The sequence below is a fragment of the Paramisgurnus dabryanus genome, chromosome 2 (genome assembly GCF_030506205.2).
Source record: "Paramisgurnus dabryanus chromosome 2, PD_genome_1.1, whole genome shotgun sequence".
In the NCBI taxonomy this organism is placed as follows: Eukaryota; Metazoa; Chordata; class Actinopteri; order Cypriniformes; family Cobitidae; genus Paramisgurnus; species Paramisgurnus dabryanus.
In genome coordinates, this window is record NC_133338.1 from 17,594,013 (window position 1) to 17,610,889 (window position 16,877).

The 16,877-nt window shown below is 38.9% G+C and overlaps 1 protein-coding gene across 1 annotated transcript in view; it reads left to right on the top strand.

Annotated features, from left to right (window-relative positions):
* Positions 1–16,877, top strand: part of prmt3 (protein arginine methyltransferase 3) — a 245,211-nt gene that overhangs the window by 76,894 nt on the left and 151,440 nt on the right. Inside the window, exon 10 of the mRNA XM_065275443.1 lies at positions 7,141–7,240. Within this exon, the coding sequence (XP_065131515.1) occupies positions 7,141–7,240 (100 nt within the window). The remainder of the gene's footprint in view (positions 1–7,140; positions 7,241–16,877) is intronic.

Sequence of the window (16,877 nt, forward strand, 5' to 3'; positions counted from 1 at the left end):
GAATCCTGATTGGAACTTTTCATATGTACTATTATTTGTCAAGAATGTGCGTAACTGGCTTGCCACTACCTTTTCTAATATTTTCGAAAGAAAAGGGAGATTTGAGATTGGTCTAAAGTTATTAAGTTCTCCTTGGTCAAGCTGTGGTTTTTTAATCAGCGGTTTAATAACTGCTAGTTTGAAAGCTGTTGGAACGTATCCTATTTCTAGCGATGAGTTAAAGATATTTAGAACCGGGGTTGACACTACAGGGAATACTTCTTTAAGTAGTTTTGTGGGAACGGGGTCTAATATACAGGACGATGATTTGGATGATGTGACTAGTTTAGAGAGCTCATCTATTGTAGTAGGTTTAAATGAATCAAGATGTTCGTATGGTAGTCTAGTGTTAAGTGAACTAATGGGTAGAGTGGTGGCTGCCTGGGTAGCTACGATGTTTTCCCTAATAGCCGAAATTTTGTTAGAAAAGAAGTTCATGAAGTCGTTACTATTGTGTTGAAGTTTACTATTGGTTTCTGTTTGTTCTTTGTTTCTAGTCAGTTTCGCAACTGTGCTAAAGAGGAAACGAGGGTTATTATGATTCTCATTTATAATCTTGCTAAGATATGTAGATCTGGCGGTTTTAATAGCCTGTCTGTAGTGTTTAACACTCTGTTTCCATGCTGCGCGCCATACTTCTAACTTTGTGCTTCTATAATTTCTTTCCATTTTTCTAGCTGCCTTTTTAAGGGCTGCTGTGTGATGGTCATACCATGGAGCTGGCGGTTTTTCTTTGAATCTCTTTTTTCGAATGGGAGCAACGGCATCCAATGTGTTAGAACAGACATTGTTTAGGTTTTCTATTTCAATATCTAGATCGTCACAGTTATCTGCTACATGTTTCATTTGGGACAGGTCTGGAAGAGTGCTAATAAAGCTATCTTTAGTGGTGGAAATTATTGTTCTGGCTAGTCGGTAGCATGTTGTAGATTGAGTGATCCTATCTAGAAGTACAGTGTATGACACAAGGTAATGGTCAGAAACTGCATCACTCTGAGGTGATATTTCGACGTCATTAATATTGAGTCCGAGTGACAGAATTAAGTCTAATGTGTGATTACGAGTATGCGTTGGCCCTGTCACGTTTTGTCTAATATTGAGAGAATTTAGAACATCTATAAACGCACGTCCTAATGCGTCTTTTGGGTTGTCCACATGGACATTAAAATCACCAACAATAAGAGCTTTATCTACAGTGACTACAAGCTCAGATAGGAAATCTGCTATTTCATTAAGGAAATCTGCATGGTGGCCCGGTGGTCTATAGATTGTCGCTAAAGCAAAAGAAAGCTGTTTGTGGTTACGATCAGTTATTTCCATATTTAACAACATTACTTCAAATGATTTAAATTTTAGCTCAGATTTTTGGTTTACTTTAAACATTGTGTTGTATATTGTAGCTACACCACCCCCTCTCCCCTTTAATTGAGGTTCGTGTTTATAATAATAGTCTTGTGGGGTGGATTCATTTAAACTAATGTAGTCGTCTGCTTTAAGCCAGGTTTCTGTTAAACAGAGTACATCTAAGTTTTGGTCTGTAATTATTTCATTGACAATAGGTTCTTTATTGGTAAGCGATCTAATGTTAAGAAGGCCGAATTTTAAGATTCGAGATTCATCTGTTAATGTATTGTTTTCTAATTTTATTTGAATCAGATTTGTACCAGATGTAACAAGCGGTGCCCTGTATTTATTTGTTCGGGGAACAGATACAGTTGAAATGTGCTGATATTTCGGTAAGATTGACTATAAGTGGTCTTGACATATCACGGCAGCTAACAGATGGACGGTTAAACCGATCCGTCTGTTTCCTGACCTGGGCCCTGGATAGTCAGACTATATCAGAATTAAGACTATTGATCAGATTTTTAGTGAGTATAGCACTTCCTTCCGATGACGGATGAAGGCCATCTCGGGTTAGGAGAAATGGTCTTCCCCAGAAATGCTTCCAATTGTCTATAAACCCTACGTTATGCTGAGGGCACCACTTTGACATCCATGCATTGAGAGACACTAATCTACTATGTGTTTCATCTCCCCGGTAGGCGGGGAGGGGACCAGAGCATATTACATTGTCTGACATTGTTTTTGCAATTTCACACATCTCCTTAATATTATCTTTGGTGATTTCCGACTGGCGGAGCCTAGTGTCATTCGTGCCAGCGTGAATAACAATCTTAGAAAACTTCCGCTTAGCATTAGCCAGCACGTTAAGTTTGGATCTAATGTCAGACGTTCTGGCTCCCGGTATACAGTCGACTATGGTGTTTGGTGCCTCAATGTTAGTGTTCCTGAGTATAGAATCTCCAATGACCAGGGCACTTTTAAAAGGTGTTTCAGCTGGTATACTCCTTAGGGGATCGAATCTGTTAGAAATTGTCGTTACGTTATGGGTCTTAGAAGGACGCCTTATATGACTATGCCGCCTAACAGTCACCCAGTTTGACCGCCGACTTGACTCTGATGACGGAACCGAGCCATGTGTATTTTGATAAACACTATGCGCGCTCGATACAGTATTTGTAATATTTATATTAGCATCTGATGTCGGAACCGAGCCATTAGTCTTTTCGCTCGATAGATTATTTGCGACAGTAACATTAGCGGTTTTGCTATCCTCAACTAGCGTTCGGATGCGCGATTCTAGTACAGCAACCTTCTCAGTTAACCTTAATACTTCAATACACTTAGTGCATGTAAACCCCTCTATGCTAACAGCAGAAGCTAAACTATACATGTGGCAAGTAGTACATGTTACAATAACAAGCGGAGTCTTACCGCTTTCATGCTGGGCGATGGCGTCTTCGTTTACCCGAACGCGGTCCCCGGAGCTGCATCGCGTGGGGTGTTCGGTTGTGACACGCCTCGGTCGCCTGCAAACGTCTGGGGCCAGGGTGATGTTTGGCTTGCCGAATCTGCGAAGGCCGGGCAGCGGTTCCTCCACAGCTTCCCGATCGCTTTCATGTCGTTCACGGTCCGTGAAGCTGCATCGCGTGGAATGCATGTTTGTTGCTCGCTTGTGGACGTCGGAAGGCAGGGTGAAGTGTGCGCTGTACCTCGCCTTGGATCTGCTAAAACCGGGAAACAACTCCTCCACAGCTTCCCGCTCAGGTGAGGATAGGTCAGAAAAGCATATATCAGATGAATCCGCCATTAGATCGGAAAATGCTAGCTTCAGCCTCCACCGTGTGGATGCTAGCGGGCTATATGCTAACACTGGGTGTTTATTAGTGATAAATAGTTTCACGTGGTAGTACTGCTCAATAATCGTCACGGTAAAGTATTCCTATGTAAAACTAATAAGTTATATTATATAAATAGGAATAAGATGGTAAAAAAAGCTTTTAGATGATGAACTCGACGGAGCTACGATGCACGATCTGTTCAGCGTCACATCAACTTAACTTTACTGTTTGCTCTTGCTGACATGACATCAAACTTGAAGAGAACACAAGTTTACCTGAATCCTGTTTTCGCATTTAACTCTCATTTTTTTCCTTTTTCTTTTTTCATGGCCAGATGGATAGCTCCGCTTCATATTGTCATCTCAGTAAACAGTAACACACGCTGTGAAATGAGGCAGGAGGAGGCGGGGCCTTACGTAATTTGCGGGGCCCTATGCAGTCTGCGTAGTACGCGTATAGGGCCGATCGGCTCTGCATTTAGGGTCTCTATCAATTTCATGTCTATAAAAGATTTGTTTTTCACATCAGATTTGATATATGAAATGCAAAAATTTAAAGCTCAATATCTCAAAACTACTCAGAATACAGATACAACCTTATAATTCTAAGACGGCAACTAGGTAAAGATGCAAGACGTTTTGCAGTTTTTAAATGAGATAAATGTGATATCTGATTTATTATTAAATACAAAAATATACGTACATAAGTGCAGCAATAAGGAATTAGAAAATGTTTAGTATAAGTATAGTGGCTTATGTAGTAGTGTGTCACTCCATAGCATACACTTTATCAGGCTGAATTTGGGCAATTTCCATATACATTTAAACTGTTACAAACTGTTATAAATAAAATCATGACAATTATCAAGGGAAATTTGAAAAGTACAATATCTGTTGTACTTATGTATCTATTAAAAATCAGACTATTAATTTTATATATATATATATATATATATATATATATATATATATATATATATATATATATATAATTAATAGTCTGATTTTATATATATATATATAAAATATATATAAAGCAGGGGAACCTTCTGTGTCATGCATGATTTCAAACCATGACGTCTTAGTGCAGGGGTGTCCAATCCTGTTCCTGGAGGGCCGGTGTCTCTACAGATTCTATTCCAACTCTAATCAAACACACCTGATCCAGCTAATCAAGGTCTTACTAGGCAAACTAGATACTTTGAGGCAGATGTGTTGAGGGAAGTTTTAGCTGAACTCTGCAGGACACTGGCCCTCCAGGACCAGCTTTGGACACCCCTGTCTTAGTGTATTACCAACAGTAACCTTGGAAACGGTGGTCCAAGCTCTTTTCAGGTCATTGACCAGCTCCTCCTGTGTAGTTCTTTGTTGATTTCTCACCTTTTTTAGGATCATTGAGACCCCACAAGGTGAGATGCATGGCGCCCCAGTCCGGAGGGATTGACAGTCATGTTTAGCTTCTTCCTTTTTCTAATGATTGCTCCAACAGTGAACCTTTTTTCACCAAGCTGCTTTGCAATTTCCCAGTAGCCCTTTCCAGCCTTGTGGAGGTGTACAATTTTGTCTCTAGTGTCTTTTGACAGCTCTTTGGTTTTGGCCATGTTAGTAGTTGGATTCTTACTGATTGTATGGGGTGGACAGGTGTCTTTATGCAGCGAACGACCTCAAACAGGTGCATCTAATTTAGGACAATAAATGGAGTGGAGGTGGACATTTTAAAGGCAGATTAACAGGTCTTTGAGGGTCAGAATTTTAGCTGATAGACAGGTGTTCAAATACTTATTTGCAGCTGTATCATACAAATAAATAGTTACATTGTCATTTCAAATCATACATTGTGATTTCTGGATTTTTTTTAGATTATGTCTCTCACAGTGGACATGCACTTACGATGACAATTTCAGACCCCTCCATGATTTCTAAGGGGGAGAACTTGCAAAATAGCAGGGTGTTCAAATACTTATTTTCCTCACTGTATATACACACACACATATATATGTGATAGGTGAATAATAGTGAGAATAATGGAATGCGTGATCAGATTTTTCATCTGCACGTCAATCAAATCATTGTCACAATGTGATCAGTTAATCTGCTCGGGACAGAGAAGAGCTGTAACCCAGGCTTAATCAGCTGTTACTCAGCTGCGGAGGGGTTCATTAGTTTAAGTCACAGTTAACATTGGCGACACAAGCAAAGAGAAGGAGAAACGTGCAAAAGATAAAAGATGGCTATGTATGCAACTGACTCATCTCAATATGAGTGTGTAATAATTATATCATCATGTTGCTTGCTAAGCAGTTACACATAGAGCCGTAATATTATTTTTATACAGAGATGGTACATAACCAATTCAATACTGTGATTTGAAAAAATCATAAAATAAATCAAAACAGAAACATTTTTGGTGGCAAAAATGTAGGCTAATAGTTTATAAATGTATTCAGGAATTGAATTTGTAAGTTTAGTGCAAAGTTTTAGTAGAAAAAGTTTTAGAGAAGGTTAAGAAAAGATTTACCTACTGTTACAAAATAATGTAATAAAGTATGTTCTTTAGTGGAGAACTTTACAGCAGTATTTTATGTATTATTCTTTTTTTATATATATATTTTATTTATTATATTTTTAATAAACAGTGTTTAAAAAAGTGTAAACAAATTGTTAAAAAAGTGTATAGTAATAAACAATCTGCAGTTTAATGTTTGCATTTTTTCCCCTTACTGTACCGAAAATGGACCGAACCGTGACTTCAAAACCGAGGTACGGACCGAACCATGTTTTTTGCGTACCATTACTAAGACAGTTCTTAGATGTTTGCTAAGAAAGCAGAATGATGGGGTATATTAAAGTAAGCCACATGCCCCTCCTTTCTCTCTAACCCCTGTAGCTGACATTGTCCTCTAAATTAACCCAGTAATGAGATTAGGGTTTCCCTGCTCAAGACAGTAAAGTGAAAGATGGGTGGATAGTTGGAGTGCTACAATAGGATTCTGGATGAGTGTGATAGCGAGAAGGTGTGGAGATAAGGATCAGCTGGGCAGAAATGCACTCAGCAGCCTTGAGTAATGACTCTGTCCCTTGTAACATTAGCTGTCATGATAATGGAGTATTTAGAGAGATTGATGCCTAGGGTTAACTGGTTAAAAAGGAAACGATCATTTAAAATGGGGGGTTGGGGGGACTGAGTTTATACCCATGCTTAAAGACATACACAATAACTGATCCACAGTAGTTTGTTAACTGTTAGTGCAAAAGGTCACAGAGGAGATGCTATTGTTTTGCATACGTTTGTATTGTTCTGGTGAGTCTATAGTGGTGTGTTAATTTGGATAAATTAGCAGCCATCTTAGAAGGGATTTACTCCCAGCCAAGTTAGGGTAATTAACATTTATTGTCTCAGATGACCTGTTTAAATTGATTACTGTACCTTTGTATAATTTTTATTGTGCTTTTCATATATATATATTTTTGTTTTAATTGAAAATAAATTTTATTCAAATTATATTCATATTTATTTGTATAGCATGTTCAACATACATATAGTTTCAATGCAGATAATCAGAAAATGCATGTTCCTACCTTACAATTTCAATCTTTTATTAGAGGTGATGGTGCCAAGGGTAACCTCTTTATTGCATGTGAAATGTACAGTTATAAGAGAATACAATTCATGAGTAAGGTAACATTATTTATTATTTTTAAGCAGAAACAATGGGCATGTTAAAGCCATACATTACATGTTGTGACCAAAACTATTACAGTTAAAAGATTATGCATTTTTGTTTGTTGATTCGTAGTTGGCATCATCTGAAATCCTAATGAGTGGGGTCATCTTCGTAACATGCTTTGGAATGCTTTGTAAGAGGCTATGGGTACTATGAAATAAAAATTCATTGTTTACGTTTGTTGTTCTGTAGATCAAATAAACTTGATGCCACAATCACACTGATCAAAGGGAGAATAGAAGAAATAAACCTGCCTGTGGAAAAAGTGGACATAATTATATCAGAGTGGATGGTGAGTAAATATTATTGTCTTTTTTATACTAATGTGACAGCAGCGCGTGTTTTTTTTTTCGGCGTCCATGTTAACTAGTTAAAGCATGTACACTGCACGCGTGAGCAGCGCGTGCCTGCGTGGCAGGAGCGTTGCTGAAGTAGCAGTGTTGCTATCGTTTCGGCGTTGGCTCTATTTTTGCTGCGCTGCTCATGCTTAATTAAAATGACAGTACATTGTTTATGGTTTAAATGGTCGTGAATTGACGCGAAAAAGTGTAATTTTAAAATAAAATCACGAATGTGAAGCCAAGTGTGTTTGAAACAGTCATGACTTTGAGCTATTTAAAAGAAAGCAATGAAATATTAACACACTGTTGCCAGAAGACTGCGTTCATTCACTTTCTGCCCAGCAAATGAGTCCTCATCTATCTTAATAATCTTCAGAGAAATAGATTAATCTATAAATTTAAATCTTATGCTTAAACTGTTGAAGGGAAACACGATTGACTGCTATATGCTGTCTATCACTGAGTGAATTCTTTATTTTATCGTAAAACTTCAGAGAAACAGATTTTATAATGTGCCATGGGCTTTTTATGTCTTTTTTATTGCTTATAAATGCATGTAAAATAAAGTAATGTGAACTTGAGATTTTTATACTGTTATTTAAACTGCACAGTATGCGCTGCAAACGCAGCCGGTGTGAAAGCACAATGGCCACGAGCAGCAAACGCTCTCCTCACGCGCTGCTCACGCTAAGCATACACGCTGCTCGCGCATGCGGTGTGAAACCGGCGTAATAGTGATGTATTAGTGGTTTAATAGGCTTTATGCCCAGCTGCACTACTTCCTGAACTTCAGCCAGCTCCTTGTTTCCTGTCTGCCATTATTGGACAAACTGATTAATCCAGGTGTGCCTGACCTCAGTAGTCACAAACAAACTGATTAATCCAGGTGTGCCTGACCTCAGTAGTCACAGCAACAATAATCAGACACACCTGGATTAATCACTTTGTCCAATAATGGAAAACAGGAAACAAGGATGTGGCTGAAGTTCAGGAAGTAGTGCAGCTGGGCATAAAGCCTATTATTGAGAATTTAAGAGTTGTGGGTTTCTGTTAATTTAGGTTATTGTAAAATAGCTAATAGAAGTATAAATTAGTTGCATGTGTAGAATCGATAAAAAACTGAAGAGTTTGTCAAAATATAACATTTGAATCTGGTTTAATTTTGAGCAGAATTGAATTTTATAAGATTATCTCTTTTCCCGCCATTGAAGAGTTATTTCGTAAATTAAGAGAAAACGCTTCCCTGCCAATGACAAGTTTTTACAGCAATCCATATTTCCGCTATTATCCACTAGGTGGCGCTCTTATCCAACAGATAAAACACCAAGGGCACATTCACACTATCCAAACCAAACCATTTTGGTTAATCGCACCCTGGCCAGCTTGCCAGGCTCGAGCCTGGTTCCCTTGGGTTCAGGCGTGTGATCGCAAATCGCACCAGAGCATGGTTCAAAATGAGAGGCGTCAATTGTGCGACCACTCACCTTAATCTGCCTCTGTGAAAACCTTTCATGAATTTCTGAGCTGCACACGCGACAGGTCAACTAAGCAATATGATAGGCACGACTCAGAATAAAAATCACAGACTTAAACTTACAATGGGCTCAAGTGTTAAGAGAGTACTTTACTTCCTGTTTTCTTTAAAACAATCGCATCCTAATGACGAAAGTTTGCCCGGGCTCAGATCGCTCAACATACGGGGGGGACAATCACGCTGGGGCACGGTTTGGTTGGGTTAGCCCTTTTGTGAGTACGTCCTAAAGCATCCACAGTTTTACAAACAGTAAAAACTCTGTGTATGTTTTGATCATCGCTCTGTAACTGATCTCTAACAAAAGTACTTTACAAAAATGCTATTATTTCTCTTTGTTCAAAATTGGGTCTTTTTGTAGAAGCCTACCCATATTTAAGAGGTGATAAAAAGAGAACAAATGAAGATAGCATGAAACGGGTTGTTTAATTTGATAGCAGAGGGGTCTGTGTTTTTCATTTGATATGTTGTTTGTTTATATATTTATAAAAAAGAAAATAGTCTTGAAGGCATTAAACTTTTGTGAAAATCATAAAAAATGCTGGCTTTTAAACCTTGTATTGGAGCGCGTCGAATTGACCTGCATTCAATGCAATTCCCTAAATATCACATTATGAAAAACAAGAAGGAATAAAGTATGAACAGGGCCATTTTAGCATCAGTATTTGTCACACATTACAAACACTTAAAAAGTATGATTTAAAAAAATGCATTTACCACATTTTGAATACGTTTGCTTTAACAAATGTTAAAAAATTTATTGTTTTAGCGTTTAACATTTTAAAATTTTATTCAACATGTTTTTTTAACATACCTATGTTTAAAACATCACCTGTATTTACCTCTGTATTTTCTGTGCGACTGAATTTACATAGTATTTCATATACATTAAAAATAGAAATGATAGTTCACTTTTACTTTTCTGTGTCTGGGGAAGTCTTTATCAGTACTGAAAATAGTGAGGAAAAGCTCACCTTTCCCTTTCCAGGGTAGTAAAACACCAACATATACGCAATAAATGTATTTAATTTGTGTCTATACAGTTTTTTGGAACAAAAATATGTGTCAAATTGACCCGCGAACATCAAAATCGAAAAAAATTAAAAATTATTTGTGTTAAAAAATTTTTTTAAAAACATCAGTGTATCCTAACTTTGCATGCATATTCATGGCCCTAAATGAGAAAAAGTGACAAAATGAGATAAAATAAGTAGTATTTCATATACATTGTAAATTAAAAAGAGGGCTAATTTTTACCATCTGTGTCTGTGAAAGTCTTTTAAAGTACTGAAAAGAGTAAGGAGAAGCATTTTTACTCAATTTCATGATTTTAAAACACCAATATCGCAAAAAACACTGTAAACATATATTTAATTTGGGGCTGAATGAAAAATGAGGGTCGAATTGAACACTGCGAACATCAAAATCGTTATAAAATTAGTTAGGTACACTTCAAAACATTTCAGAGTGTCTAAACTTTGCATGCATGTTCATGTCCATAGATGAGAAAAAGTCACAAAATTCAAAGAATAAAATAGCAGGTTAACTGGTTTTTACAACAGCTTAAAAATCAAAAAGTGTCAAATTGACCCTGAATAATATATAGGGTTAAAAATGCTGGCGCGATAAGAGTTAAACAGTGAGGAGCTTTATATACAGTTGTATGCAAAAGTTTGGGCACCCCTGACAATTTCCATGATTTTTCATTTATAAATATTTGGGTGTTTGGATCAGCAATTTCATTTTGATCTATCAAATAACTAAAGAACACAGTAAAATTTCAGTAGTGAAATGAGGTTTATTGGATTACAAATTAGACAGGTGCATAAATTTGGGCACTCCAGCAGAAAAATCACATCAATATGTAGTGGACACTACAGAAATAACAGCCTCTAGATCAGTGGTTTCAATCTTGTTCTAGGGGACAAACTGCTGTGCACATTTTACATGTCTCCCCTTAACTAACACACTTGATTCAGATCATCAGCTCATTAAGGGAGAGATCCATGAAAAGAACTGGGTGTGTCAGTTAAGGGAGACATACAAAATATGCAGAGCTGTGGGCCCCCTAGGACAAGATTGAAAACCATAGCTCTTGATGCTTCCTCACTGATTCTTAAAACTTTGGCAAAAACATGTCCCACTAAGAAAAGTGCTAATTCTGTTGGAAATGAATAACATTTTCATGAAGAAAAAGAATCAATGTTATAATCAGGGGGTCCTTTGCACATATGTAAGGTTCCTTTATATGTTTATTTTTATTTTTTATTAATTTAATGATTATATGCTGGCCCATTGCCTACAAAATCAGTTGTCCTTGGTTAACAGATAATAATTTCAACTTGATTAAAAAAGCCAAAAGTAAAAATTGAATTGAATAATATATTTACCACATGAAAGAGTACATTGTAATATGTATTAAAAACTACAAACAGTGATTGACAATATTTACTATTATTTTGTGATTGCTCAAAATGTGTCCCACATATTCGTCACCACCGTCAGATATTTATAAAAAGCAATAAAATCAGACAACGACAGGGTCAACTGCATTCCTGAGGACCCCATTTTCAAACCTTCAGCTCTACTGCATGCTTCAAGATCACTCAAGCTCCTGTATGTTGGCTATTTTCTCTTAAACTTGTTCATATTTTTGGACACTGCTACTGTGACAACCATAACATGTCAACACCGTCATCTTTGTTTAGTTTTGCAATACACCTCTGGTGCAACTCAGACACATCATCAGTGATGTATCCTGGGTTCATTGGGTGTTTCGGGTCTCAAAACATCATACACCCTCGCCCAGGCGACCCAGCCAGGGTTGATCAGACCCTGGCTTGTGTCTGAGTAGCTTGTATGATCCACGGATCACCCCGCTTGATCCACAGCCATCTTGACGCCTTTTCAGCGACGTCCGTGATGATCTTAATGGCTTTCCTACTGTGCAGTCCCTTCACTCCAAGCATCTTGAGAGCCCTGATGAGTGACTGTCCGACAAATCCTCTACACCCAACCTCGATGGGATTGCATCTTGTCCTCCACCCCCTGCTTCGGCATTCGGCTGCCAGTTCCTCGTATTTGGCCCTCTTCCTCTCAAACGCCTCCTCCATCCGGTCTTCCCAGGGGACCGTCAACTCCAGCAGGACCACTTGCCTTGTTTTTTCCGACACCAGGACTATGTCTGGCCTGAGCGTGGTCACTGCAATGTTCTCTGGGAATTTGAGCTGTCTCCCTAGGTCGACATTCAGCTGCCAGTCCTGTGCTGTTGCGAGCAGCCCCCCTGTTTGTTTCATGCGCTGGTGTGGCTTCTCCCCGGCTTTAACAAAGGCGATGTTCTGCCTTACTGGTCGCTGGTGTCTGCTGTCTATGATCCCAGTGCTGATAACCTCTGCGATGGCCTTCAGCACTTGGTCGTGGCGCCAACGGTAGCGCCCATCTCCCAGTGCTTTGGGACAGCAGCTCAAGATGTGCTCCAATGATCCTCCTCTCTTGCAGAGTGGGCACAAAGGTGTATCTGACAAGCCCCAGCGAAATAGATTGGATGGGCTAGGGAGGACTTCATAGACAGACCTAACCAGAAATTTGATTCGGTGTGGCTCCGACTTCCACAATTCTGCCCATGATATCCTCCGCTCCGCCGCCTGCTCCCATCCGCCGCCTGCTCCCATCGGGTCCATGCCCCCTGCTGCCGCATCCCTACTGCTCTGCTGCCGCGGGATTCCTCCTCCCCTGCTCGGACCTCATCTTGAATCAGCTGCCGCTTTTCTTTTCCCTGGGCCTTGTTAAAGCGAGGTGTTGGGTTGCTCCCGAGTCCTGCCCGTCCAGATGCCACCGCTCCTGCCAGCTCGCCATGTCGCAGCCGTGACTCAGCCTGCTCTACTGCCTCATGGGCCTTCCACTTCCTGCCAGTTCTGACCTCTATGCCAGCTGAAGAGACTTTGATGTCACTGGAGTCTCTGTAAAGTAGCACCTCTCTTGCTCTGGTTACCATGAACTCTTCCTTCAAACTACTGAAAGGCAGTTTTAGCTTGTTCTTCCTACCGTATAAGGCGATGTCACTGAGACTCCTTGGTAGCCCTAGCCACTTCCGCAGGAAACGCTGACTTTCCTCTCAAAGCCTTCAACGGTGGTGATTGGAACCTCATAGACCAACAATGGCCAGAGCAGTCAGGACAGGATGCCATGCTGGTAAATCCAGGCTTTATATTTACCTGGCAGACCTGACTTGTCCACAGCCATCAGCCAGCTTCCCAACTGGTTAGTGGTCGTCTGAATTGCTGCGGTTTCCTTGAGGGAACAGTCGTAGATCTTGCCTAGGCTCTTGACTGGCTTTTCTCGAACAGATGGTATCTGGATGCCTCCTAGTGTGAAGCGGAACTGGTCTGTAACCATACCTTTCCTCACTACCAGGGACCTGGACTTGGCTGGCTTAAAGTCCATCCGAGCCCATCTGATGAGGTGCTCGAGCCCTTGGAGGATCCATCTGCACCCCGGGACTGATGTTGTGGTCACCGTCAGATCATCCATGAATGCTCTGATGGGGGGCTGCCGTATGCCTGACTTGGTAATTGGGCCTCTGCACTCCACCTCTGCTGACTTCACCAGCATATTCATTGCCAAGGCAAACAATATCACAGAAATTGTACATCCAGTGATAATGCCCTTCTCCAGCCGATGAAATGCAGATGTTTTCGCTCCTGAGGTGACTCTCAAACTGAAGGAGTTGTAATAGTCCAGTATGAGGTTCTTGATCTTATCTGGAACGTAATGTCGGTGAGGTTTCTACCAGTCTATGCGGGATTGACCCGTAGGCATTGGCAAGATCAAGCCAGAGGATTGCCAGATCCCCTTTGCCTTCACGTGCTTCACGTAACAGCTGGGTGACAACTCCTGTATGCTCAATGCATTCTGGAATCTTTGGGACTCCCCCCTTCTGCACAGAGGTATCAATAATTTGTAAAAAATATAAGATTAGATTATGAAATAAATGTATCATTTTTAAGAAGAGGTCTGAAGTAGCTAGCAACAGAGGGGAAACAAGATGGCTAATGTGAACAACTCATCAATTTTTTTTATCTATATTAGGTTTTTGTCACCACCGTCAGATGTCACCACCGTCAGGTTTTCTGTCTTTTCTGTCAGGTTTTATGTATTTTAGGAAGTTATGATTTGATATTTGTTCATCACAGTGCTCAGGATTGTTATTTTTTGGACCAAATATTTACATAAAGTTTAAGCAAGAAGCCATTGACTTGAGTGGTATACATTTTGGAATAATGAGGCCAATGTCACCACCGTCAGATTATTGTCACCACCGTCAGACGGAGTTTTATTTGTTTTAAATGAATATGCTTATAATATGTTTCTTCAGTGCTGTTAAGTTATTAAATTAATAGTCTCTTTTAATACAAAAATGTTAAATAAAATAAAAAATCATTAATTTAAATCATTTAATTTAGGCTTAAAGTAAATGTTGTATGAGTAATAACTGGAAAAATGCCTATTTTATGAAAAAAATACAAACGGGGAGGTTGCACCAGTAAATTGCTGAACAGCCAAGACCTTGGTCTATAATGATATACCTTCAGATTTTGTAATTTAACCTTTTTTTTTTTTTCAAAATTTAAACCTGTTTTATCCAAATTTCCAAGAATCACTGTCCTATAGCCTGTAATGAGTGTCTGGATTCTGGATAAATGTATTTGGACCATTCCTCCTTACAAAATCCTCTGCATAAATGCCATAGTAGATTTTGAGCATTGTTTTGGGTCGTTGTCTTTTTGAAATATCCAGCCCCGGCTTAACTTCAACTTTGTGTCTGATTCATCAACATTATTCTAAAGAATCTGCTGATATTGAGTGGAATACATGCGACCATTAACTTTAACCAGATTCCCAGTACCAGCACTGGTCACACAGCCCCACAACATGATGGAACGTCCACCAAATTTTATTCTAATGCTGTGTTCTTTTGCTGCCATACATTACGCCCATTGTTATGACCAAATAACTCAATCTTTGTTTAATCAGTCCACAGCACCTTAATCCAAAATTAAGCTGACTTGTCCAAATGTGCATTTGCATACCTCAAGCGTCTCCATTTGTGGCGTCTCCATTTGTGGTGCAAAGTGCGCTGAATTCTTGAACGATGCACAATGACACCATCTGCAGCAAGTTTATGTTGTAGGTCTTTGGAGGTGGTCTGTGGGCTGTTTTTGACTGTTCTCACCATCATTCGCCTTTGCCTCTCCAATATTTTACATGACCTGCCACTTCTGGCCTCAACAAGAACTGTGCCTGTGGTCTTCCATTTCCTCACTATATTCCTCACAGTGGACACTGAAAGCTTATATCTCTGCAATAACTTTTTGTAGCCTTCCCCTAAAGCTGTGTGTACATGGCTCTCGCATACAACATGAGTGAGTTTATCCGGACGCAGTCACACGCGACAAGATTTTACTGTACGACTTGACAAATTCTGACGTAAGCATTTTCGCACCTGTCAGGATGAAGTAGGCTACTTTTCGTTGTGGCAGAATGTACAAAAAATAAAACAAGAATACTACAAAGATATTGGCTTAAGTGCTGATAACAGCCTGGAATTTCTGTTCTTTTGTATTTCTGTTTGTGCATTCCAAAATTCCAATAGGTCTAATGCTGTGGCGGTGAAGGAATTTCCCTGGCAGTGATTATTTGTGGCCAACAAGCGAATATGCAGTTTTATTTCCCTAATATATCATGATTGTAGTGCACAAGTATCAATATTGCTGTTATTAATGTTACATATATTGTTGCTTTTTTATAAATATGACCATTTAAAAAACTAATTCAGTGGGCCTATTTATTTATTTGTAAATGCAGAATGAGGTAAAATGCAAGGTAAACTAACGTTACACATCTTTCCCTTCATGATTAAAGTATTAAAACAATACATCTACAGACAAATATTAATTTGTAACAAAGGGGGCATTAATTTGCAAATGAGGGCACTTCAGTGTCTTGATGATTGAAGATCAATCTTCTTTTCTGTCAGGTTTTATGTATTTTAGGAAGTTATGATTTGATATTTGTTCATCACAGTGCTCAGGATTGTTATTTTTTGGACCAAATATTTACATAAAGTTTAAGCAAGAAGCCATTGACTTGAGTGGTATACATTTTGGAATAATGAGGCCAATGTCACCACCGTCAGATTATTGTCACCACCGTCAGACGGAGTTTTATTTGTTTTAAATGAATATGCTTATAATATGTTTCTTCAGTGCTGTTAAGTTATTAAATTAATAGTCTCTTTTAATACAAAAATGTTAAATAAAATAAAAAATCATTAATTTAAATCATTTAATTTAGGCTTAAAGTAAATGTTGTATGAGTAATAACTGGAAAAATGCCTATTTTATGAAAAAAATACAAACGGGGAGGTTGCACCAGTAAATTGCTGAACAGCCAAGACCTTGGTCTATAATGATATACCTTCAGATTTTGTAATTTAACCTTTTTTTTTTTTTCAAAATTTAAACCTGTTTTATCCAAATTTCCAAGAATCACTGTCCTATAGCCTGTAATGAGTGTCTGGATTCTGGATAAATGTATTTGGACCATTCCTCCTTACAAAATCCTCTGCATAAATGCCATAGTAGATTTTGAGCATTGTTTTGGGTCGTTGTCTTTTTGAAATATCCAGCCCCGGCTTAACTTCAACTTTGTGTCTGATTCATCAACATTATTCTAAAGAATCTGCTGATATTGAGTGGAATACATGCGACCATTAACTTTAACCAGATTCCCAGTACCAGCACTGGTCACACAGCCCCACAACATGATGGAACGTCCACCAAATTTTATTCTAATGCTGTGTTCTTTTGCTGCCATACATTACGCCCATTGTTATGACCAAATAACTCAATCTTTGTTTAATCAGTCCACAGCACCTTAATCCAAAATTAAGCTGACTTGTCCAAATGTGCATTTGCATACCTCAAGCGTCTCCATTTGTGGCGTCTCCATTTGTGGTGCAAAGTGCGCTGAATTCTTGAACGATGCACAATGACACC